General features: G+C 37.0%; 2 protein-coding genes across 7 annotated transcripts in view; one reads left to right on the forward strand and one right to left on the reverse strand.

Annotated features, from left to right (window-relative positions):
* The window catches only part of tjp1b (tight junction protein 1b), a 126,568-nt gene extending 124,416 nt beyond the window's left edge, over positions 1-2,152 (forward strand). For all 6 annotated transcript variants that reach the window (XM_084094105.1, XM_084094106.1, XM_084094107.1 and 3 more), the window contains one exon: positions 755-2,152. In XM_084094105.1, the coding sequence (XP_083950231.1) occupies positions 755-849 (95 nt within the window). In that variant the 3' untranslated portion in view covers positions 850-2,152. The remainder of the gene's footprint in view (positions 1-754) is intronic.
* A 1,943-nt stretch (positions 2,153-4,095) lies between these two features.
* Positions 4,096-25,301, reverse strand: LOC311070994 (uncharacterized protein). The gene is given in 21 exon segments (XM_084095211.1): positions 4,096-4,651; positions 4,762-4,892; positions 6,457-6,554; positions 6,642-6,840; positions 7,051-7,141; positions 7,224-7,418; positions 9,441-9,602; positions 9,604-9,812; positions 9,966-10,175; positions 14,344-14,842; positions 16,612-16,615; positions 16,717-16,889; positions 17,005-17,135; positions 17,244-17,341; positions 17,434-17,632; positions 17,780-17,870; positions 17,969-18,163; positions 20,827-20,951; positions 21,117-21,275; positions 21,411-21,620; positions 24,765-25,301. Coding segments are annotated over 21 exon segments (3,822 nt in total). The 5' UTR covers positions 25,231-25,301; the 3' UTR covers positions 4,096-4,474.
* Positions 25,302-25,654: the final 353 nt, after the last annotated feature.

The raw sequence follows: 25,654 nt of genomic DNA on the forward strand, positions 1-25,654 counted from the left end.
CAGGCCCACAAAACGCTTTTGTCGTGTAAATGAACGGCCAAAACACAGAAACTACAAAAAGTAGTTTTCAGTTTTTAGTGGTGGCGTGTGCAATTTTTTTTCAGTATTTATTTATTTATTAGCTTAAGTTCATGAAATAGTATTTACACATACAACTTTTGATTTTAATGTATTAGTAAATGTCTAAAGTAACATTAACTAAGATTAATAAATGTTTAAAAGTATTGTTCATTGTTAATTCATGTTAACTGAGGGTATGTTTACACGAAAACGATATGCTTAAAACTGAGATGTTTTTGCTTTGAGTTTTCCACGTACAGACGACACCATTGTCAAATCGATCTCCATTCACGCGGATCCGCGAAAACGACTAAAAACGCTGTATTCTGCTGCCAGGCCATTAGATGGCGATGAAACACTATAGACTGAACATGTAAAACGCATGTGCATGACGTCATCATCATTTTTCCATGTTTTTGTTGTTTACACGTAGAATGTTTTCAAAAACTTGCACTTTGAAACCCGTTCCCAAAACGCTGTTGTCGTGTAAATAAATGAACCAGCACAGCAAACCTGGAGCTTTTTACATGTATTTTTTTTAGGTAGCAATTTTTATCGGAAAAATCTCAATTCAGTTACTCCCCCCACAAAATCGTGCAGTCCTAGTGTTAACAGAAAAGCGTCTGAAATGTCAGGTAATTATGTTGTGTGTACAGTTTTCCTCATGAAGTTTCTCCTGTGAATATACCCACAGGTGACCCCAAATGCTGGCAAAACAAGTGTTTACCAGGAGACCCCAATTACCTGGTGGGCGCCAACTGTGTGTCCGTGCTGATCGACCACTTCTGAAGAGAGCAACAGCTGGTCTGTTACTGAACCCTTCTCCCAGTTCCTCTGCTCAGGAGGAGGGATTTGCACCACTTCATCAAGTATTAATTCTTTCCACTTTGCTTTGATGGGCTGAAGCGTCGTTCTCCCTCCTAAAAAAAAAAAGTCTTGGAAGATGGCGCAGATGCTACGGAGCGCTCTTTTTTTCCTATTTCCTTTGGTTTTTCCTCCCTTTTTTAAGTTTGGTTTTGCCTTTTTCTTTACCTTTTGGTGCTTGAAGACTTGCAAAAAATAACTGAATACATAAATTAATGAAGAAATCTAACGGAATGCATGACCTGTGCCACAGACAGTCGGAAAAAAAAATCCCTTTTTGACATTTGTAGCCTCTTTTTCTCCAAATAATTAGAAAAGTCTTGAACGGAACCGGAAAAACGAATTAGTTTTACTTAATACAAGTGAACCCTGCTAATGTGCTCCCAAACAGAAAAGTTGATGTATGTAGAGCTTTTTTGTTTGCGAGGTCATGCGATTTTCGTGGAACGCTGTTACGTTTTGTCACGGAACTGGAAAGCATGTCGGTTTCTAGGAGATGACGAACATTTGAGACTTTTTGAAGTGAAGAACTGCTCCTTTGAAGGAATGTGACTGTTGCACTCATCTGCTCATGGACTTCCCTCTCTGGCTAAAAAAAAGACAAAAAAAAAAAAACGGGCTCTTTCTCTCTCTCTCTACGTTTTGAACCGATCTTTTCTAGCGATGTTTTACCGTAGATAAACACTGACTGTGGTTTTCCGGAACTCCTGCTGTCTAGAGATCTATGCATGTGCTATGACTCAGGTCCAAACGCCTGCTACTAAGTTGAGTACACAAACCTACCCATCATACACTGCAAGCAGTGATGCCTTATCTGCATTTTTTGTTTTTTGTTTCGTTACTTTGACCCGAAAGACTAGCAAACATCGAATTTCTGTTACAGAAGGAAGTTACGAAGGATGCGAAGTGGGATATTTAGCACACAAATAATGAAGTCTGATCAACAGGTCTGCATTTTCACTGCTATGCATATGAAGTCAAAGAATATACCAGAACACTAGGATATGTTTCAATTACAGCTGTAAATATCGTGCTAGCATATGGCCTTGGTTCGCTGTAAATGACCTTTTGTACATCTTTGTTATTTTGTATAAAAACCTAACATGGAAAAAAGTTTCTTAACAAAAACAGAAAAAAAAAAAGGAAAACTATAACATTGGTTATGTTTGTATTCCGGTTATTCTTCTGAGCCTTGGAATTTAACTTAGCAGTACGGAGAAAGTTTAAATGAATAATAAAAAAAAGAAATAATAAATGCAACGGAAAAGGACGTTATCTTTTATACCAACAACATATATACAAACACTACGTAATGTCATTTTTAACAGTTACAGAAACATTTTTATTATTTACAAACTAGAAATAATTTGACGACTCTGTACTTAAGAAGGGTCTGCTTTGGTGGACTCGGACTTTATTTGTGATACTGGATGCTGTATTGTGTGCCCTGAAATGTATTTTTCTACTAATAGACAGTTTATTAAGGCACATCAGTACGACTTTGTTTTGATATGACGACGCAGCTTCATCCCGGGTTTAGTTTCTTCTCTTTGTGTGGCGACATTATTTTTATTTTGTTTTCTTTGCAGCACATTTCTAAGTATACAACTGTATTAATAAATAAATTCATTTTTAAAGTAAAAAATTGTGACTGATGATGTACCCTGGTATTGCGTAATCTCGAGGATTGTGAAATGTAAAAGATGTCAATGACCCCTGTATTGGGAATAGAAGGAAACTGGTTCATCTGGGTTTGTGGTGTTTAGAAATGTTTATTTTCGAGCTCAGAGGTCATGAGTTTAGTGCACTTGGCTTTTCACCTACTTCAAACAGATAGTGCAGCTGATTACAGAGGCCAACCCTCAACCGGCTGAGAAAACCAGCGGTCCGCTTTCTTAGAAGCCGTTGGGTCGGAGGAATGAGTTTAACCCTAAAGCAGCGACTCTCAACTGCTGTCTTTTACACTGGACAGCAAGTGGAAACTCAGAACCACAGTTATTGTACTAAAGTGAATAAAAATGTCTAACTCTTTCCCCACCATTGCCGGAAGATTCACTGTAATAAGATAGGGGGCGCTGTGACATCTTCTGAAAGAGTACAGAATCTCCAGATCAAAACAGGCGGAAAAAAAGCAGAAACAAGCGATAGAAGCATTGCTTATGCGATCAGCAACATTAAACAGCATATAAAGCAAAACTGCCTAATGCTGAATGAAATGTCGACCCGGGACGAGGTATAGGACTGTGAAGCGTTGGGGTGTTGATGGACACGATCTACTCCATCTGGGTTTCGATCATCGTTCTGAATCTGTCCAGATTATGTCTTTGACAAAAATTTTATTTTCTCAGCTTTTTGTTCAAAATGTTGTTGATTTTAAAGAAACTTGCATTCAAAAAATTGTTTTGTTTTTTTAAAGCAGAGGCTTTGTTCTCTTATATATATATATATCGCACGTTCAAATATTCATACAACAAAATATTCTAGGGGCTATGCAAGTTTTGTGAAAAATTATTTTTAAAAAAACACTGGCAGTGACTGGCAACTTAAAAAAATGCCAAAATGCTGGCAGGGAAAGAGTTCAGATCAAATTAAAGGTATTTTGGTACAAATTTCACACTATTAGTGTTTGATTGGACACATTCTTTGACGTTAGCAAAAAACACGGGAAGACAAAGTATTTGAGAATCGGACAAAAACAAAGTTACTAGACTATATTTAATGGCTTTAGTGAGGGAAAGAACTACAATCCCATGAAGCATTGAGAACAGCATAATCGAATTAAAAGTGGTGGAGAAATATAAAAACATTTATAAAGGTTGATTTATTATATATATATATATATATATATATATATATATATATATATATATATATATATATATATACACAAAAATAATTCAGTATTTTGAGAGCGTGGGGAAATCGACAGATCTTTGCTGCAGTTTGCTTGTTTCGACTGATTGGTGGAATTTTCTGTATAGCATCATGGGTAATGTAGTTTCTCACCACAAATTCTGCAGTTATTTTAAAACTAAGTTGAAATAATGTGGGCTGACGTCTTCAACAGAAGCAAATATCATCGATTAACAACCTCGTAGCTCTCAGTAAGGCTGTCTTTCAATATTTATAAGTTATCGTTCAAAATCAACTTCTCAATGAAGAAAATGAATACATTTTTACTACTAGTTTTATTGATCCTGAACCCACTCTATTTTGCTACTCAGTTGCATGTTTCTCTACCGTTCATGACCCAGTTGAGAATCGCTGACTTGAGAGTTTAAGTTGTGCATATTTAGTGTAACACAATCTTATTAGATTCTAATGAACTTTTATTACAACTTAGGAGAAAATTATAAATGTACATTATTAACAATGTTAAGTGATAAGGCACATTTGTGCATTTAAGAAAGTAAAATAATGTAAAACAGTTGACTTTACTTGTCTGTAAAGATTAAAATCATTCACCGGAATCACTTGTTTTCCCTGAGATTAGTAGGCGACTACTGGTTAGTAGATTTCAGAATGGTACCGTTAGCTTATTTTATGGTTATTACAGTTTAATGTCTTGCGACATGATCGAGTTATGGATTTCCTGAGAGAGTGGAATGTATTTCTTTTGCGTCAGATCCAGGAAGTAGAGAGGATCTTCTATTAATGTTGGGTCAAAGCCTTCCTCCACCAGCTTCACCTTTTTCATCTTGAAAGTTCCTGTGACTTCCAAGGAATTCTGAAAGACAAATTTGCCTTTGCTGAGTTTCACAGAGCGAAGCCGAGACTGGAGAGGACGGCGTCTACGAGCAAGATTCATGGAGAATGTTTAAAGGTAAGATGGCGTACCTGAATTCGGATGAATCGAGGTCTGGCGTACACTGGAAGATAGTTGGCCAAAACACTGCAACTGGTGACACAGTCAAACTCTCTGCCCTCTTTCAGTTTCACAGCTGCCATTCCAATCCTTCCTTCATGGCCTGAAGACACCATAGATTTTAATATTGAAATAAGCATGATTTTAATAATGATGAAAATTGTTAGGAATGTAATGACTCATCATATACTTGCTGACTTTGAAACTGTGTGAGTTTGTTCTGAACAACCCAAATTGTAACCAGACACATTGCTATCAAACATGTTTCATATCCTCCGACTGCATGGAATCAGTCTAAAGCTAAAAAATCAGAGTTTGTTCCAATCATCTGTGATTTTATGAAAACTGTCAACTAAAAGACTGCAAATCTGGGCAAAAGTCATGTTGTATCTTACAGCCATAATGCTTTATACTCAAACAAACAAACAAAACAAACAGCTTAATCATTCTTTTTTTTAGATACATTTTTAAAATGTAATGTATATATTTAATATATTATTAAGGACCACTTATTACAGCAAAATTTGGTTCCTTTGACAATTTTCTTCTTTTACTCACCCTCATATATGACTTGCTTCAGATTAACATGAATGAATATCTTTAGGAAAATATTCCATCTCTTTGAGTCCATGTAATGGCATTAAATGGTTCGGTTGACGGTTATATCCGCGGACACGGCAGTAAAAATTACTTTCCAATTAATTGCGGGTGGATGAGAGATAAATCATGTGTTTATTTTAATAAAGACTTTTACTTTTGTTTTCAACAACAAAGTATCTCTCTTCAGGGGGAACCAATCAAGGAAATCATGTGCCTTTGAGCACCTCCTAACGGTCCTTATATATAACACAGAGGGGAAAATAAATTGCTTAAAGGGTTCATCCAAAATTAAAATTCTGTCAGCATTTACTGTCATTATCTGTCGTTCCAAACTCGTAAGACTTGCGTTCATCTTCAAAACACAAATAAAAGATTTTTTTAATGAAATCAGAGATTTGTCCCTCCATTGACAGTCTACGCAACTACCACTTTGATGCTTCAAAAAGTTCATAAAATTAATCCATATGAATTGAGTGGTTTAGTCCAAATTTTTTTCAAGAGACATGATTGCTTTATATGATGAACAGATTGAATTAAGGCTTTTATTCGCATATATACTTTCATTAGCTTCCGCTAGAGGTTTGTTCTCGCGCATCGAGCAGGTTCGGTTGACCTTCTGTTTACGTTCACTGATGAATGTTTAAATGTGAATAAAAAACTAAATTCAATCTGTTGATCATATAAAGCAATCGAGTCTCTTCAGAAAATACGGACTAAACAGCTTGATTCTTATGGATTAGTTTTACGATCTAAGACAGAAATCTCTCAGATTTCATTAAGAAGTTCTTCATTTGTGTTCCGAAGATGAACGAATGTCTTACGGGTTTGGAACAACATGAGGGCGAGTAAATGATGAGAGAATTTTCATTTTTGGGTGTATTAACTCTTTAATAACTTTACAGTTTTAACTAAAAATATACACTTGCTTAACAGAAATTATTCAGATAAGAATGTTGAAATATCAACGCTCTAACTAACATGTAGTTCATAAGTATCATCATGAAATCCATTCGATTCCCAACTCTTTTCCATTTGAGTCATTGTTATATGCAAATGATAACATCTACCTTCAACTTTGACTCCATACACATTGGCCTCCTCAATGCAGTCCACCATCATGAGAATATCCCCCACCTCAGTTGTAGCCACATTCTCGCCTTTCCACCTGCAGTAACAAATGACAATGCAATGCTTGAAGCTCCAAGAAGTGTGCAAATGCACTTCACCGATGCTTCAGCTGAAGCTTCGCTACCTGAACGTGTCTCCAACTCGATCCTGAAAGTACACGAAGTTCTCGTTGTCGATTCTCAGCAGATCTCCACTGTTGAAATACAGATCTCCTTTCACAAACACATTACTAAGTCTCTTCTTCTCGGTCTGCTGCTTGTTCCCAGCGTATCCGACAAAAGGGGTGTTTTTCGTGATCTTCCCGACCAGAAGGCCCACCTCATCTATGAAACATTTAATATCAACAACACATGTAACATGTTAAACATTAACTTTTTATGACAATGTTCCTAACAAAAGGTCAATGGAAGTTAGAATCTCAAAACCTCAAATACTAGACTAAACAAACACATTGTACTATCTTTACTGATGCCACATGGCAATAAAATTGATTATACCGCAAAAAAACCCCACAAAGCTAGCACCTGACCTACCTCTTCCAACTGGGATACACAGACCCTCAGAGTTCCTCACGGGTTCTTCTTTCTCAATGTCAAACTTGATGAGGGCAAAGGGGAAAAACACCTGTGGAATACAATGGCAATCAAGCTGACTTTGCACAAAGATGCCTTTCTCCATGCGAAGAAATACGTGTTGTCACACTTACCCTGCTGATAATATTGACACGGCCGACCACTCCGACTTTATCGGTGTAATTGATGAAGCCGACATTTCCCTCTGTGGCAGCATAGAGCTCTCGGACATGAATGCGTCCGAAGCGGTTCAGGAAATCTTTCCAGACCTCTGCTCGTACGCCATTACCAATGGCGATCTTCACCTTGTGGTCTCGGTCATTGTCTTTCTGCAAAGCGGAAAACATAGAACAGCCCAGTTTGTGGTTTTATCTTGGCACTGCTTCAAAGTTTCCAACACAATAGTTCTGTCCAAAACCAAATGAGTTGCCTTCTAAGTGTAACCAAGCGGGATTCGAACCGGGGTCTTGAGGAGGCGGGCGCGCTAACAAGGACGCTAAAGACTGCAGCTGCTAGTGCCTCTTGAGGCCAGGGAGTGAGGTTTACACGCACAGCTCTTACTGGCCTACGTTCGTTACACTCACCCCCCTAAACCTCACTCCAATCCGAGTCACGGCACCAAAGTAACCGGTCCTAATCTATCCACTCAGAGCAGAATTCGAACCTGGGTCTCTGGCGTAGGAGGAGGGCGCGCTAACAAGGACGCTAAAGACCGCAGCCGCTAGTATCAGTCGATAGTGAGCCTCTCGAGCACAGCTCTTACTAACCTACGTCCGTTACATATGGGAACATGCTAACGGTCATAAACCCTCCTAAATGACTGAATTGGAACGCTTTACATTGGCAAGACACACAAACAGAGCTCCGATACACTGGAAGTTCCTTCCTGTAGCTCAAATAGTAAAGCATGATGCTACCGACACCAAGGTCATGAGATCGGTTCCCAGGGAATGCATGAACTGATAAAATGCACTATATACCTTGAATGCAGTGAAGTCACTTCGGATCAAAGCTTTCGCCAAATTCATGAGATGGTCCTCACTGCAGAACACAAAATCCAGGGGGATGAGTTGGATCATCTCCACCCCCTGATCCCTAAATCCACCCCTAAACCTACCAATCTCCACCCCTTAGATCTGGATCCAACTCCGCCCCCTGGATCTTGTGTACTGCAGTGAGGTGCTACTGAAATTCCTGAGTGTAAATGTAGGAAACTCCATCCACGATTGATTCCTGGAGTTTCATGTTAGCATGATGCCAAGCTAGGAGCTCAATGCTCTAAAGGTGTGGTCATAGTTAGCATTGTTAAGCAAATTTACGTGGGTGAAATCCAGTCATTTCAATGGGAATCTATGCAATCAGGAATTTCGCGTGAGGGGAACATTCTGGCTCAGTCATATTTAGCATTGTTCAACAGGTTCTTGTGCATTGTTTGTGCATTGAAGGCTTGGTTTGAAAGTGACTTATGTGTGAGCTGTGCTTCATACATCGCTACAGTATTGACAATAGACAATCAGAGGCGGTCTTTTCGATTCAAAGGCCCGTTTCAAAGGAACAGTATGACTTAGGAGTTAGTCATTGAATCATTCACTCAAACGATTCATTCAGGGACAAAGCAGAAGTCGTTGAAACACTCATTAGAACGATTCGCTCAAAACGTGGATTCATTCAGTAACGAAACTGTTGCTCGGGGACGTGCAATGGCTCAACTGTTTGGAACTACTTTAGTTGGCAAAATAGAGGAAAAACTGCTATATCGACAATATTGTGGCTTTATTGACAATATTGTGTCTAAAATTTAAGTCACCTAATAGCATATCAACATATTGTTAATTGAACTGTTGTGTAAAATCAATATCACATTTGCAAATGTGCTGATATTTGGGAAAACAGCACTTCTGCCTGTGTGAGATTGCTTATAAATATATATTTTTTAAAAACTTATATGGAGACTTTTTTGTAACATATCTTTTTGGAAGCATTGTTACTAATTTTGATGGTAGTTTTGCCCCAAGCCCCCGTTAATCTCCAACCCTTGGGGGTCGGGCCTCTTCTTCGAGCGCAAGCGGAGACACCTTCTGTTGCGGGTCCCGTTCCAAATGAAAACGGTGAAACATAGCAAAGGCCGCTATTGCAGAAAATAGTACTTTTTGGACACGAAATTTGGCAAATTTTAACGGTAATGTGACCGCACCTTCATAAGGCAGCGTAATTTTGCTACCTTTTGGACAAGCCTTTGTAACAGAAGTCTAGGTAGGTTTTGGAACAGAGCTAATAAAAGTTAAAGCCCCATAAAACATATTTTAAAGAGAAATATCTTCACACTTATAACACATGCCACGTGTTTTTACCTTTGGTGTATTGCAGAGGTAGCGCAGTGTTTCACCAATGTACTGCATCACAGTTATGTTGTACTTCCTGCAGTCGTCCCAGAACTGAGAGGCAGAAAACTTTCTCCGCAAAACAACAGTGTTACCTGAAAAAAACATTAATTTGTAAGCTGCGCTATAACCAGTCGAGCATTTCTAAATATAGAAAGTGGCATATCATATAATCCATTATACCTCTTTCAATGGATCCAATGAGTCCGATGAGGAATCCAGCGCTGTGATACAGAGGCAGATTGATGTAGAATATGTCTTCGGACGTCACTCCACAAACACCCTGGATGAATGACGAAGCCCAGACCCTCTCATGGGTCACATAGGCTGCCTTAGGAAGACCTCCATGGACCAGAATACCAGTGTTATTTAGGGACGCATATTTTTACAGCACATAGAGAGTCATATACAGCATTTTTAATGATTTGGTATGCTATTAAACGGAATATAAAAATAAATATTACATAACCCACTGCATTTGGCCTTGACTGATACCTGTAGTGCCAGAGGTGTAGATATACAGTGCTGTACTCCTGATATGGACATTGGACCTGAGAGACGGGGACAGCGGCTTATCTGAAGCCTTAGCGATGGCCTGACCAATACACTGAATGCCGTCTGTAGTGCTCTCATCTGACAGGAGGTAAACAGTTATCCCCTTTTCTTTCAGTGCTGGCAATATCTCCTCAACAGCATCACGAAGCTCTGTAAGAGAAACAAACACTTAACTGCAAAACTCTAACTCACTCGCATGAATTCAGAAGCTTGAAATGTTTCAGAGTCTGATTTCAATTCGACATCTCATTTAAAAAACATTATTTTAAAATCTGACATCATGGATAAGTCTTCCAAATATCTGTTCCCAAAGAAGTTGGCCTGTTTTCACATGCACAGCATGTGCTTGAATCCTCTGTCTCGGCCAGTGTTTCTCAAACTTTTGTCTTATGTACCCCTTGACCACATAAGTAGGGCTCAATTAGGCTACCACTGCATTAATGTGCTAATTTTAACTCAATATTCACCTTAACCCTTTCATGCATGAATTATGATAACCTCAGTCAGGATTTTTTTCCTATGTGTTTTTATTGCTCTTAGGGCATGAAAAACAAGAATTGATTTTTATGTTATTTTTTTACAAATTTTTCAAAGAGATCTTCAGATGTCCACTTGTGGTTATGGTTTAAACTGAAGATATACTGTATTAAATATAAGACAATAATCAAATAGATAAAGTATGTGAATTTAACAAACTAATCAATACAATTATATCAAATCATGTGAAAACTATAAAATATATACAAAAAATATAAATGCGAAATATTGCAAAGGCTTCATACAACTTCATACAAGTTGCACATCGCGTTTCTTTGATATCAGAACATGAGGACGTGATTCCATCAGAATTTTCTACAGCCTGTCAAGGTACAATTGTGGAAACCACATTTGCTCCCCCCAGATGCTCCCTCCAGTGCACCAGAGTATGTCAATTTACCCTTATTAGCTGATAATTCTGATTATGTTCAAGATGGACATGCACATTTCTATCATAGCCCTCCTCTGAGAAAACCTAGCAATACGTTTTTTCAATCTCATCTGAAATGATCAGTGTTGGGGGTAATGCATTACAAGTAACATGCATAACGCATTTAGATTACTTTTTTGATGTTACAAGTAAAGTAATGTGTTACAAGTAACATGCATTACCTAATCAGATTACTTTTTGATCTAACAAGTAATTAACTACAAGTAATGTGCATTACCTAATCAGATTACTTTTTGATGTAACGAGTAAAGAAACGCATTACAAGTAACATGCATTACGTAATCAGATTACTTTTTGATGTTATGAGTAAAGAAACGCATTACAAGTAACATGCATTACGTAATCAGATTACTTTTTGATGTTATGAGTAAAAAAACGCATTACAATAACGTGCATTACGAAATCAGATTACTTTTTGATCTAACAAGTAATTAACTACAAGTAATGTGCATTACCTAATCAGATTACTTTTTGATGTAACGAGTAAAGAAATGCATTACAAGTGTCATACATTACGAAATCAGATTACTTTTTGATCTAACAAGTAAAGTAATGCATTACAAGTGTCATACATTATGTAATCACATGACTTTTTTCGATGTCAATGAAAATTACATTCTAATAATACAAATACATTTATTTATAATAAAAAAGTCACTGCAGATAAAGTTTTTAAGTTTTAAGTTTCAAAAACAATATTCACGTTATAATTATGAATTGTAGCTGAAATATAGCAATTGATGCATGACGTCCACTACAGTGGACATGTGATTAATCAGAGTTTTCTCTCAATCTAAAATCAAAACTTGGAAATTTTACTGTGATATGACTCATTAGATATTGCTTGATGCTGCAACATTTTTTTTACCTACAAGAGTCTCCTAGGATAGAAGGAATGGGTGGATATTCCGGAGCAGCTTGGCATGTCTGACTGACCCTTGGCCATCTTGGTTTGGAGGGGGAAAAAATCGAAACACAACAGCTTGCTACTTGGTTGCAATTTATAGGATGATGCACCAGGGTCCAATGAAGAGGCTGATGTGCAACTTTGCCATAAAAACCCGTGCAAATTCAAGAAAATGCTTTTTTAATAGCTGTCCACTGCAGTGACCACTATGTGTGAAAGGGTTAATTTTCAATATGGAAGTACTGTGAATTTTTAAGACTCAAAGGTGAATAACTAAATGGTAAAACTATTTGCAGCTACAAACCAATGCATTTTTAGATTACAATGATATATTGCTAAAATATTATTAAACATTGTTAAATTAAAATGACTACAAGTACCAGTTTGCAGTATAAAGCAACATAACAGAGTGTTTTCGCACAGCTAAAATAACTTGACATCAAAAGCCTTGCACATTAAAGTTTATAAAAAGGCATTCACGTTAAAAAATAAAGAGGATAATGGATATCAGTTATCATTATTGAGACTGTCCTACTGCATTAAATCCAACAAGTGGTGGACACTTGTTTTTTATTGCCCAAACCTGTTTAGAATGAACTCTGCCCCACAGTCGATAAGATTTAAGTGCTGCTCACGTAACAGATACTAACCCCTAAACTTGCCTTAGGCTAGCCTACACCCTAACTGGTTTGGGGGGAAACGCGTCCACTGCATAGGCTATCGGATTTAATGCAGTACTCCATTGCATTACAGGCTGCAGCAAGAACATCTTGGGGAAAGTTCCCGTTCTTTCTTCTGATTGGTCAATACAGCGTTCCAACCGCGCGAAAATTCCAAAATAAGCAATGGCGCGAAACACCTGTCACTTTCGGTTGCTACACAGGTAAGTTCGAGGTTTGAGCAAGTTCTGTTTTTTCGGGCTCAAGAAGGAGGTGGACTGGTTTTTTACGGCTCATGGCGCTGCGGCTAACCTGCTCCGGAACAGGTTTTATTCTGGGTTAGCGATCGCAGACCAAAACTGGACCAATCAGCTGTGAGCAAAGTGACATGTAGGCCTATCTGATGCAATAAAGCCACTCCCCCTATATATCTCGCTCCAAATTAAAGCTGTTTAAAGTGATTATTTTATATATATATATATATATATATAATATGACTTTTATGGAAGCTTGTTTCCACCTCAGAAGAAGAAGAAGGGAAAAAAAAGTATTGCGAGTTACATCAGAATTGCGTGATATAGAGTCGCAATTGCGAGAAAAAAAGTCAATTTTGCGAGTTTATTTCTCGCAATTGCGAGTTTATATCTCACAATTCTGACTTTATATCTTGCAATTCTGAGAAATAAAGTCAGAATTGCGAGTTGTAAACGCGCAATTGTGAGATAAAAAAAATAACTTTCAAAATGTTTTATCCTGTGGCATAAACAAGCTTCCATTCAATAATTAGCCAGCCTATTAGTTGACAAGTAATAATAAACTTGGCTTTTAAATGAATATAAATATAATACATGCATTCATAGGCTATATAATGCTTTTAAACAACGTGTATTAATTTGAGCTCTTTGTGAACCTATAATTATTCGGCCTATTTCTTTGATTCACATCATGCATTGATATAGGCCTAGTGCGATATTTCATTTCAGCTGCCTTCTCAAACTTACGCTGCAGTGTTTATTCCTACCTTGTAAACGCTCTTAACTTCATGATACTTTACAAAATGATCTCTAATGTTCAGAAGAGAAGTGAATCAAGCTGACGCTCTCCACGGTCCGCGTGATTGGCTGTTTGCCGCACCTGTCACACTTTCAGGTGCACGCGCTTCAGATCTAATCACAAACTCTGAATCAAACCCTTGACAGAGAACGTTTATACCGAGCTTTGTGAGACCGCTTAACTTTATTTAAACTAGGCTGGATATATCTGGATTTGTCAACTCTAAAGCTAATCTGAAACTCAGAGTTTGTTCAACTATAGCTCCGTGCAACAGGCCACAGCGCATCGTATTCCTGCGCAGTGTTGTTGCATACCAATGCGCTGTTGTGTCAGAAAGAATGCCGTTTCACCAATTAACTAGATACAATACTTTATAGCAAAAAAAAATGCATCCTTAATATTTGTAGTAACATTGTATAAAATAAAAAAAATGTAATTGAAAGTTGAAACCCTGCTATATATAGTCACTGAGTTATTTAGTTGTGATTATATTCACAATGTACCATTGCATGCGTACGTATAGCTATATTTTTAGTCATAATTTCTGTTTTATATATTTAAGAAAGCAAAGTAGTTCTCAAAAAAAGAGAATGTTTGGAAATCAGTGCCAAGGCCTCGCAGCATGACTATAGTAGGCATGCATATGGTCTGTATAGACTCTACATCCATAGGCGCTCTGAAGAGTGCATCTACTGTACATATATGTCTCACCAGCAGCTGCTATGAGCACGTTCGCGCCGCAGCAGGAGAAGCAGTGAAGGAGTGATTTGGATCTGATGTTGAAGTTCAGGAGTGCAGCGGGACAGCCCAGCTTGGCCAGGCCGAGCCAGGTCCACACGAACCGAGGCTCGTTCCCCAGGAAGAGCGCGACCGTGTCCCCTTCTTTAAGCGCGGCCACCGAGCGCAAAGCATCCGCCACTTTGTTACTCTCCTTATCCACCTCCTCATAAGTGTAAGTCTTCCCCTCGAAATGAATAAACGCTCTCCGCGGGTGTTTCCTCACAGCTTCCAAAAAACAGTCCACAATACTATAGAATGGAGTTTTCCTTTTGTATACAATTAATCGGATTCCAAATCCAAGCGCTCTGTATATATACACGCAGTCCTGGAAAAAATACGGGAAGAAAGTTTTCAGCAGCGCGGGGAGAAGAGCCAAGCCCGCGAGAAGAGTCATCCACATATACATGTTTACTATAGAGTTTGTACAATACTAGGGGCTTGAGATTAACTACATGCCATAGCCTGACACTACTTCCACAGTCTTAAAATTCATGGGCCACATTCTCTAAATGCAAGTTCAGCCCTTTTGGGGCTCCAGAGAGAGATTATATTATTCTGAGCCACCCCCCTACTCTAGAACCTCGCCGGGTTGCCAGATCCTCCTTCAACTTGGTGCGGTTGTTTACGCACGTTTTAATAAAATAGATTAAGTCTGACATTACATTTAAATATGCCTTATTAATCGCAATTAAACTTTTTTTGTAGTTAATTTAACAAATTATTTTGAAAATAAAATATGTAACAAGCATTTTAGTTCTTGATGCATAGAAACGTGTTTTCCACGTGCTGAAATAGTTGCTGCAGACATTCATGGTCATTTTCAAGTTGTGAGTGAGAGAAAGCATTTTTGTGTACAAAGTGAACATACAAATTTATTAAGCCAGAATCTATTTTTAATAGATTCCAAACAAACATTTAAGATCTGCTGAATGTAGTGCCAGATTTTTCTCCAGAGCGAGACCATAACCATGCCTCGAACATTGGAGCCACGTTTTTTTGTTTTTGTTTTTTTAATAGGTCTTTTTATTTAAAGAAATTATTTAATTAAAGAATTAAAAGGGATTTCAGGGAATAAAGAAGAAACAAGAATGGTAAAAGAAGTTCCAGCCTAGTTGTGAGGTGATCCATTTAAACTCTTTTTTCAAATAATATTTTATTTAAAAATACATTCATTCTTGTTTGTATGTCTAAAATGTAAAAAAAAGAGAGAAAAAAAGAAAAAAGTTTCTTTTCAAAAACATTCAATTTGGCCATTTCCCACTGGCCCAAATTCATTCAATGCCTATGCCCTGCTCCAGAGTAACAAAAATAATGTCACATTATATTATTTCATTTATTTATTGATTTTTTTTTAGCAGATTTTGTACTTTTTAAATTTTGAAATAAGTTATATATTGAAAAAGACATTTTGAGGTCCTCTAGTGGCCCCTGGGCGAGAAACACTTGCTTATCTGGCTCCCCAGAACATGTAGTGAAATCTTGTTGCTTTTGTTGAAAAAAAGAAAAGAAAAAAAATGTGTGATTTCATGCAGTGCTAATAAAAAAAATACATATTAAGTAGGTCATTATAGAAAATTATGTGTGCTTATTACAATATTGTGTTCAAATATTCTCCAATAATTCATTTTAAACATAATAAATCAAACTTTGTATAAATAAACAATAATTGATAATTGCATTTAAAATAAAAGAACATTGAAAAAAAAAAGAAGAAAAAAACGGTATAAAGTACTGAGACATTTTTAAAATTATTTGTATTTATTTTTTTTTCTAATTAACACTAAAATTACATTATATGTGAGAGTATTTTAAACTCACAACATGGCAACCCTAATCCAATTCAGACTTTGAGTCAGGAGTGAGTAGGAGGGTTTCTGTGGGAACCAATCATCTTACAGCAAACTCTTACAAAACTATTTGTTCGCTACAGACTACAGGGGAAAGTATCAAGTTCTTAGAAAGACACTTCTCAGACTGACAATGAAGTAGTTTTTACAATTTTATTATCTTTTTGTCAGAAAAAACTTCTGAAGGATAGGGTGATATAAAATCAAAGCATATGTGAAAACTTCAAGAGTTTTGAAATATACAAAATAAGCAAAATATATATATATTTTTTTAATTGCCTTTGGTACATAAAAAAACAAAACAATTTAATTGCAAATTTTTTTGTGTTAATTGTGATCTGTGGACAGTTACTGTCCTGTAAGTGTAAATGTAGATTTAGGGCTCTGAACAAATAAAAGATTTGACTTCTCTTAATACATTTATAACGTATTATACAAAGCAAACCCTGCTCTTCACAATCTGAAGTGACCCTCCACTATTGACTGATATGTGTCATGTGTCAGCGGTCTGTAGCTGTTCACCTTCTCATCTAAAATAAACAGAGGATCTGAGATTGCAGCGGGGTTGAAGCCCTCCTCTACCAACTTCCCTTTCAGATGTTTGAAGGTGCCCGTTACAGCCAAACTGTTCTGCAATCAGAAACACATGGACTTATTTAGATTTTGGTGCATTCGGAAATATGAAATGGTACATAAATATATTGATACTACCTAAAGAGAGCTTATCTGTGCGTTATGACGTTACCTGGATCCTTATGAAACGTGGTCTGGCATAAGGGGGGAGGTAAGTGGTCACATGACTAAAAATGCCATCACACTCAAACTGATGGTCTTTCTTCAATGTGATGGTAGACATTCCTATCCTCCCCTCATACCCTTCAAATTCAACAAAAGATCAAGTGCGTCAGGTTAGAAGAAATATTAACCAATGTTATGATAGTCAACTGGATGATTTCTGATTTATGAAGTGAAATAGCATTAAACCTGGAACGGCAACGCCGTATACATTTGCTTCCTCGATACTCATCGCATTAGTCAAGATGTCCGACACTTCATTTGTGGAAACGTTCTCCCCTTTCCACCTGCGAACCGAACCATGCTTTTATTTTCAATTCTGCCTTTTGATTGTACCACTAAAGGTGTAACTTTAAAGTTTTTAATAGCGTTTATTCACCTGAAGGTGTCGCCCACCCGATCCTGGAAGTAGATGAAGTTTTCACAATCTATCTTGAACAGATCTCCAGAGTTGAAGTAAACGTCTCCTTTTTCAAACACATTGTAGAGTTTCTTCTTCTCTGTCTGTTTCGGATCCCTGGCATATCCAACAAACTGGGCCTTCTGGGTAATCTGTGATACTAGTAGACCTGTCTCACCTGTATTACAGTCAATGACACATTCTTCAAAATAAAAGGCTAACAATTTTGCTTTATAACTTTTTAAAATCATTTTTATATTATTTATATGCATACAAACATGCTTCTTCAGAAGAACTGTTCATTAAAATGAACAATTTTACTTGCCTTTAGCTACTTTTATGCAAAATCCATTTGCATTTCTTACAGGTTCCTCTTTTTCCTGATCAAACTTAACCAATGAATATGGATACAGTTTCTGAAACAACATTAATGGTTTCGTACGCATGAAATGAGAAATTTGATGAATTGTGAGCAAAAGAGTAAAGAGTGCATTTACTGACTAGTTAAGTCTACCTTTTGTAAAAAATTCACTCTACCGACAGCCCCAATTTTTCCTGCGAAGTTCAAAAAGCCCAGGGTTCCTTCGGTTGAGCCGTAGAATTCTTTGATGTCAACATGACCGAATCTGCTGATGAACGTCCTCCAGACCTCTGGCCTGATCCCATTCCCAATGGCCAATCTAACGTTGTGTACCTGGTCACTAACGCGCTTGTATGGGAAGAGAACAAAGATGAGAAACAGACTGGTATGCACAGCAAACAGAGCACTGCAAGCAGTGGGGTAAGATGAGTCACCATTTTTGCAACTGTTGCATCCAAAAATTATCTTAATACATTTTATGTAGGCAATTTTTTTTTTTTAATAAAGACCAAGATTTACAAAAATTTACTGCGATAAAAAGTTCATATTATTAATTGAAGTAAATTGTTCACATATTCCATGTGATGATAATTCAACACACTACTGTTCAAAAGTTTGGGATCGGTAAGATTTTTGAAAAATAATTTGGATAAAAAATTGGTAAATACAGTAAAAACAGTAATATTGTGAATTATTATTAGAATAAAATAACTTTTCTATTTTAATATATAGTGTATGGACAAAAGTACTGTATTGGGACACACCTCTTTACTGACACCTAGCTATGCAATCTGCATTTACAAACATTTGTGAACAAATGGTGAGCTCAGTGAATTCAAGTGTGGTACTGTGATAGAAGGCCACCTTTGCAATAAGTCAGTTCATGAAATTACATCCCAGCTAGATATTCCACCGTCAGTTTTGGGGAAAGTTACTTTTAAAAGTAATGAATTACTATATTGTGTTACTGCCTAAAAGTAACTAACTGCGTTAGTTTCTTTTTATGGAAAGTAATGCGTTACATTAGTTTTGTGTTACTTTTTCTCACCCGAGATGAGCTGTGCTTGATTGTTTTAACAAAAAACAAGTTCTATTTTAGGCAAATCTAAAGGCCTTTTCACTCCAAAAGTGAACTGAATAAACCTCAGGCTGAAGGAAATGCAAATTCACGTCTGTACAGTAGAAGGCGCCGCTCAAACAAACCTTTCAGCCGTTCTGAAACGCAGAAGAACAGGATGAAGGAAAAGAAAGTTCAACACTCTGACTTCAGCAATAAAATCAAACAAACAAACAAACAAAAAAGAAACATAAATGTAATTTTTGCTTATTCGAATTGTTGAATTGGATCATCATCAGCAAAGACATTGGTTAATAAAGTGAGATTAAATGCATAAAGTATATTTGTGTTAACATTTAATTATTGCAGGTTTGTGTAATATTCTGAGTTTGCATTTCACTTTTTATTCATTTTGAAGAATACTGATTGTGTTTTTCTGCAGGTGAGATGAGTAAATGCAATATCATGTTCACACACACAACTCCTCTGCACTTACTCTGACAGCTCTTCTGTCCCCATGTTGAGAGAAATCAGGGATATACAAGGGGAAACAAAGTAACTAGCAGATATTTCAGATATTTTTTAGTAAATTTAAAAGTTATTCACTTACTTTACTAGTGTGGGATTACAAATTTAAGAATCTGCTGATCCTACATAACATCTAAGGGGAAGTACATTGTATTTAGTTTATCCTCCTGGGACCCAAGAATAGACTTTTGTCCACTGTAGTGGACATTATATTTTAGTGAATTTCTCTGACATCATACATGTCACATGACACAACCTGGGTGTCCTGTAAAGAGCACATTCAGGACTTTTCAGAGATACCAAATGTTTGGAGGTTTCACCATGAAAACAACTTCTCCTTGGTCTTTAAAAAATGTCTGACATTAATTTAGTGATCAAATGTAGCATTCTTATGGAAATATGATAATATATTGTAATTATAATTTAAATTGGACTACTTTTCAAATTGTATTTCATAAAACAACATCTCAGGAAAATGTTAAGGGGTTTCAAATTAAAAAAAATACTTTCTGTTACAGAACAGGGCTTTGATTTCAAACGTGTCCACTGTAGAGGACATCAGGACTTAAATCATGTTTATCAGGCATTTTGTGAGACACAACAAGTGAATATGGAAATAAATTATACATCAATATTCCTATGAAATATTAGATATTATTATTAAAATGTTGCCAATTATTACACTTCTTTTTTCATTAAATGTTGCTCCAAGAACACATTAATGTGCAAATTAGATACAGTGTATAGATACATTGCATTGAATGGGAATATTAATTTATGGCCATTTTACCCACATATTGCATAAAGTAAAATGGTGTATCAATTCATTCCGTTATTTCTTTCATAACATAGTTGAGAATAATCTTTATACAAATTTTGGTTGAAAAAATCCTGAAACCCCAAAATTTATTGGTGATTGAAAAAAAAATCCCATTGTTTTTGCCTATACATATAATTATAGGCGAAAAATATTATTTTTCAAAAATGTATTTTTACCATTTGTTTATTGTGCTCTAAACAGTGTGATGACATGGAAAAAAAACTAAATTCAAAAAACTTTTTTTTTCTGGATCTCAGGAGGATATTTCCTTCAGAAATCAGTAATATGATGATTTGCTGCTCAAGAAACATTTCATATTTTTATCATATTTAGTCCATTTAATGCATCCTTGCTGAATAAAAGTTAATTAAATTATTATTTTTTTAAAATCTTATTGACCCCAAATTTTTGATTGCTAGAGTACCATTTGATATGACTCCACTCACTCCTAACATGATGCATGTTTTAGGTGTCCATTTGATAACAGACACCCTGGATTCTAATTAAATGTATTAGTTTGACCTCTTTCTTTACTCGTTGCTCGTTCCTGCAGATGACAAAAAGAGGAAGATTCTGTGCTGTTTGGCTTCTTAAATGCTTGAATACCTTTGGTGTATTGCAGAGGTAGCGCATTGTTTCTCCAATATACTGTATCACAGTAACATTATATTTTCTGCAGTCGTCCCAGAACTGAGAGGAAGAAAATTTGCTCTTCAGGACAACAGTGGCTCCTAAACACAAAACCAAACCAGACAAACAAAAGCAAAATTTCTAAAGACATTAGTTACATTTGTCACAAAACATTAGACTGTTGTATTGTTTTTATCTTATCAATGATGAGGTGTCTGGATAACCAACACAAAATACCAACACATTTTTTTTTTATGATTTCATACCTCTTTCAATAGCACCTCCGAATCCAACGCCGAAGCCAGCACTGTGATACAAGGGAAGGCAGACATACACCACATCATCACACTTCACACCACAAATGGACTGGAAAAAGGAAATGGCCCACAGCCTCCGATGAGTGATCACTGCTGCCTTTGGAAGACCTGCAGGGGATACGCCTCATTAAATCCACATGCACTCATTTATTAATTACAGATTACTGACACTTTCATCCATTCCCCTCTGGGCAAAAACATCTTCATTCAAAAACAGAGTAAGACCACTGAATCCAGTCTCACCTGTGGTGCCTGAGGTGTAGATGTACACCGCCGGGCTGTTGGAGCTAATGTTGGCCCTCAGGTCTGCAGGAACGGGCTCATCTGAGGCCTGCTTGATCTTGTCTGTAAGACTTTTCATTCCCTCGGAGGTCACATGATCAGTCAGTATGTAGACCGAGATGCCCTGCTCTCTCAGCGCGGGAAGCACCTCCTCAACAGCATCCTGCAGTTCTACATGAGTGTTTATTCAAGTATATATTCAGTTAGTCAGGTTACTCAACAATGAGTGTTTTAAAAAAATAAAAATAATAATTTACGGGATACTTGTCAGGAAACAAAAATAGCACTGGATGAGACCTCAACCCTGGTCTCTGTCAACCCTGTGCATCACTCGCTAAAGATTGACGAGTCGGTACAAACCTCAGAGTTTCGTGTGAGGACAAAATGTCCCAAGGTACGTCCCAATTTGTGAACTTATGCACTCTGCTTTTGTAGTACAAACAGTGAGATGATGCTCTTAATTAACCAAAGAACAATGTTGGACACTTCATTGGCTGCGTCCGAAATCACATACTTCCCTACTATATAGTAGGCGAAAAACAGTATATGACAAAAAAAGTAAGCCTATGTCAAAATCATAAAAGAGTAGGCAAAAAGTACCTGTATGACCTACTACTTCCGGTGAGATTCTGTATACCAGGGGTTCCCAAACTTTTTCATTCTAGGACCCACCTAGACAAGTATAATCAATCTCAAGACCCACTTGCACTGGTGCTACCAACTTTCTCAGTTGGTCGCACCAGCATGATTTGGTCGCACCTTTTCTTTCTTTTTTTGCTACATGCCATGGGATTAATCAATGCATGCTGATGGTCTTAATCTGCATACCCTATAGTTTTGCATTGATGTAAAAAGACTGACAGTGACAAGACCTCATGTTAGCAAAATATTTTAAACTTTTAACTCTTAAAAAAAACAAACAAAAAAAAACATGTATGTTCTTTAATGTTTGATTATAATTTTACCATCTTCACATAGGGATGGGAATAATAATGCCACTGACGATTCTGATTACCGATCCGATTCTTTAACGATTCTCTTATCGATTCTTGATAGCACTGTGTGGAAAAATGTAGTCATATGCTTTTCAAAAAAAAACAAGGGGTTTTATTTATTTTAAAGCTTGCTTGAGTAAGCAAACTGTACTTTTAATGTAATTCATGTAATAAATAGAACCTTATTGTGTTACTGATTATACACCGATTCAGTTCACTGTTGGAAAGATCAGTTGTTTTTAGGCCTGTCGCGATAATTAAATAACCGTCTGATCGCGATTATTTGATCTAACCGCGATTGTTTCAGACAACCGCGATTATTGCGCTCTTTTATAGGCCTACGGCACAAGGGGAGTCATGGACCAAAATAAATAGACAAGCACTAATTACGTTTTCCAGCAATATATTCAAAGTCATCTGAAGCCATTCCATAGCTTAATGTGAGGGACAGTAGTATATTTACATTGTTAAATTAAAGTTCACAAACTCGTCTGCAGCTGTCAATCATTCCGTTCAGCATTCAAACAGCGCGCGTCGTCCGGTTACGACAGGATACACGGTAAAACTTTCTCCAATGTGACATTGACGTTATAATGCTTGACCTGTAGATAAAGGGCTGTGGATTTGCATAAAATGACTTTATTTTGCTGGAGTTTTTTGCTGTTTCTAAATGACTCGCTCGCTACCGTGTGCCTACACAGCACAAGGACTATGAATTGGCATCAGACGCACAATAACTGGAGTTTAAAACTGTGAAGAAACAAATGATCAATAAACTGTTGGACTGATATACACTAGGATTTGTGCCCTCGACATTTCTTCGCTTTGTGCCGTGAACTTTTAAATGCGCACTTGTGCAGCGCTGCGCACTGTGACTCCATGTTGCATTAAGCACATCATTCTGCACCCGCGATGCGCATACGCGCTTTGTTTCCGCTCTGTTTTGAAGCGTATCATATTATCATGGTTTGTGCACATTTGTTTTTATTAACATGTTTAGATTTTTTTAAATTACTGTGCAGATGTTTTCAAAAATTACTTTTTGCTGCTGATTTATACACTCACTAAGTTTAATAAACAAATTGTCATAGCTATTGAATATATTTATTTAATATTTAAAGGTGTTAACTGTAATCTTACACTACAAAATGATAACTTACAAAGGATTAAATTCATCACAATTATTTAATGAATGAAGCACAAAGCCCTAAAACTGACAATTAATCGGCATAACCGCAATTATTTTTTAGACAATTAATCGTCAGCCAAATTTCATAATCGTGACAGGCCTAGTTGTTTTAACCTTTCATTAAAATGAATCGTTCAAAGGAGTCATTATTTCGCGAATTGGACGTGTGCGCGTTGTGTGACTATCCCAGCAGTTAGGACATGGACATCCAAGATTTCTGTCAACACAGAAAACATTTCATCACTGGATAGTTTTTTTCGTTTAATTAAAGTGTTGTTTTATGTCAGCTGAATGTCTGGGACGCTTTTCAGAGAAGATAAGGCAACAACTTATTTAGCACAATTCACACCCAGCCCAGCGGTAATTAAGGAAAAAAAAATCTCCGAATGCTCCACATGAAACTTGTCTTCCGACCTTTTACCACCGTGTCGATTTATTTTGATTAATATGTGCGAGGGAGAGAGAGAGCAAGACAGCGCTTAGTTTGGAGACGGTTTGGAGTCTCTCTCTCTGCTCGTTCTTTCAGTTAAACATGTATTGTGACTCTGTCACAAGCGCAGCAGTTCATCTACATTACTCACCGATCAAAAAAGACTTAGGCGGGACAAAATTTCACCTTGGCGGGTGCTAAAACTCACTTAAGAGTCGTTTGGTCATTAATCGGACTGGTTTTGTTTCACTCATCATAACGTAAATTTAGCTGCAGCTAAGTGCCTTTGTGCGACCCACCTTTTCTCACTGTGTGACCCACAAGTGGGTCGCGACCCACAGTTTGAAAACCACTGCTGTATACGATGGACACTACTGTCCCATGAGGCCACGGGAGAGTATTTGTGAATGGAGGGGAAGGGACGCACATGATAATGACATGTTAATGTAGTACGTCCAGATTACAAAAATACGATATAAAACTTTTTTTTTTTGAATAAGTACTTTTTCAAAATAAATACCCACACAAGAGAGTATGCAATTTCGGATGCAACCATGCATTCAAATATCGCAGCTTTCCTTATGTAGCGGAGGGGCTATCAGACTACAATGCTGAATTTAAAAAAAAGAACCTTATAAAAATAATATACTACACGATTGAGTACATAAATAGTATCTGACTGATAAAACTGTGAAGTGTACCTGCCCCAGCGATCAGCACACTGGCCCCACAGCAGGAGAAACAGTGCAGAAGTGATTTGGATCGGATGTTATGATTGAGAAGAGCAGCAGAACATCCGATCTTGGCCAAAGCCAAGCATATCCACAAGAACATGGGCTCATTTCCCAACAGAAGCGCAACTGTGTCTCCTTCACGAAGATCTGCGTGTTTTAACAAACTCCTCGCGATTTTATTGCTCTGTTTATCCGACTGCACATACGAGTATGTTTGATCCTGAAACCGAATGAACGCTTTGTGTGGGTTCTTCTGAACCGAATCCAAGAATCGATCCACTACGGTATAGAAAGGTTTGGATTTGATGTGTTTTGTTATACGATATGCAACCAATGCTACTCGATAGATGTACTTTGCTTCTTTGACAAAGTAAGGATAACGGTATTTCAATGCAAATAAAAGTAAAACAGCACTTACAAAAAACCAAAACATTGTACAGATTCGATTGTTTTCCGTAAGACCTACTTTCTTTAGTGCGCAGCAGCAGCACTTATTAGATATAAAGTTCAGTGTAGGCGGTGCTTTGTTTTGAGGGAATGAACACATACTGGAGAAGATAGTTATGAAATGAAGCGAGTCGTATTCATAAACAATAACAGAGTTTACATGGTTCACGAGTCACGACTCCACGCGACGCGAAAAACGGCAACGCTCACATTAGCGACACTGTAAACGAGTAAACAACACTGTTATCAAATTATTCCCCTTTTAAAATAATTAACAATTCTATAAACTGTATTCTTTTTCATTAAAACCATTTATTTTCAAGAAATCTATAAACACAAGCTAACTTATCTCATGTTTTCCTCATGTCATTCCAATCCTGCTAGACTATTTTACATTACATTATTTTAGG

This window comes from Abramis brama (assembly GCF_963993115.1).
Source record: "Abramis brama genome assembly, chromosome: 20".
Lineage (NCBI taxonomy): Eukaryota > Metazoa > Chordata > Actinopteri > Cypriniformes > Leuciscidae > Abramis > Abramis brama.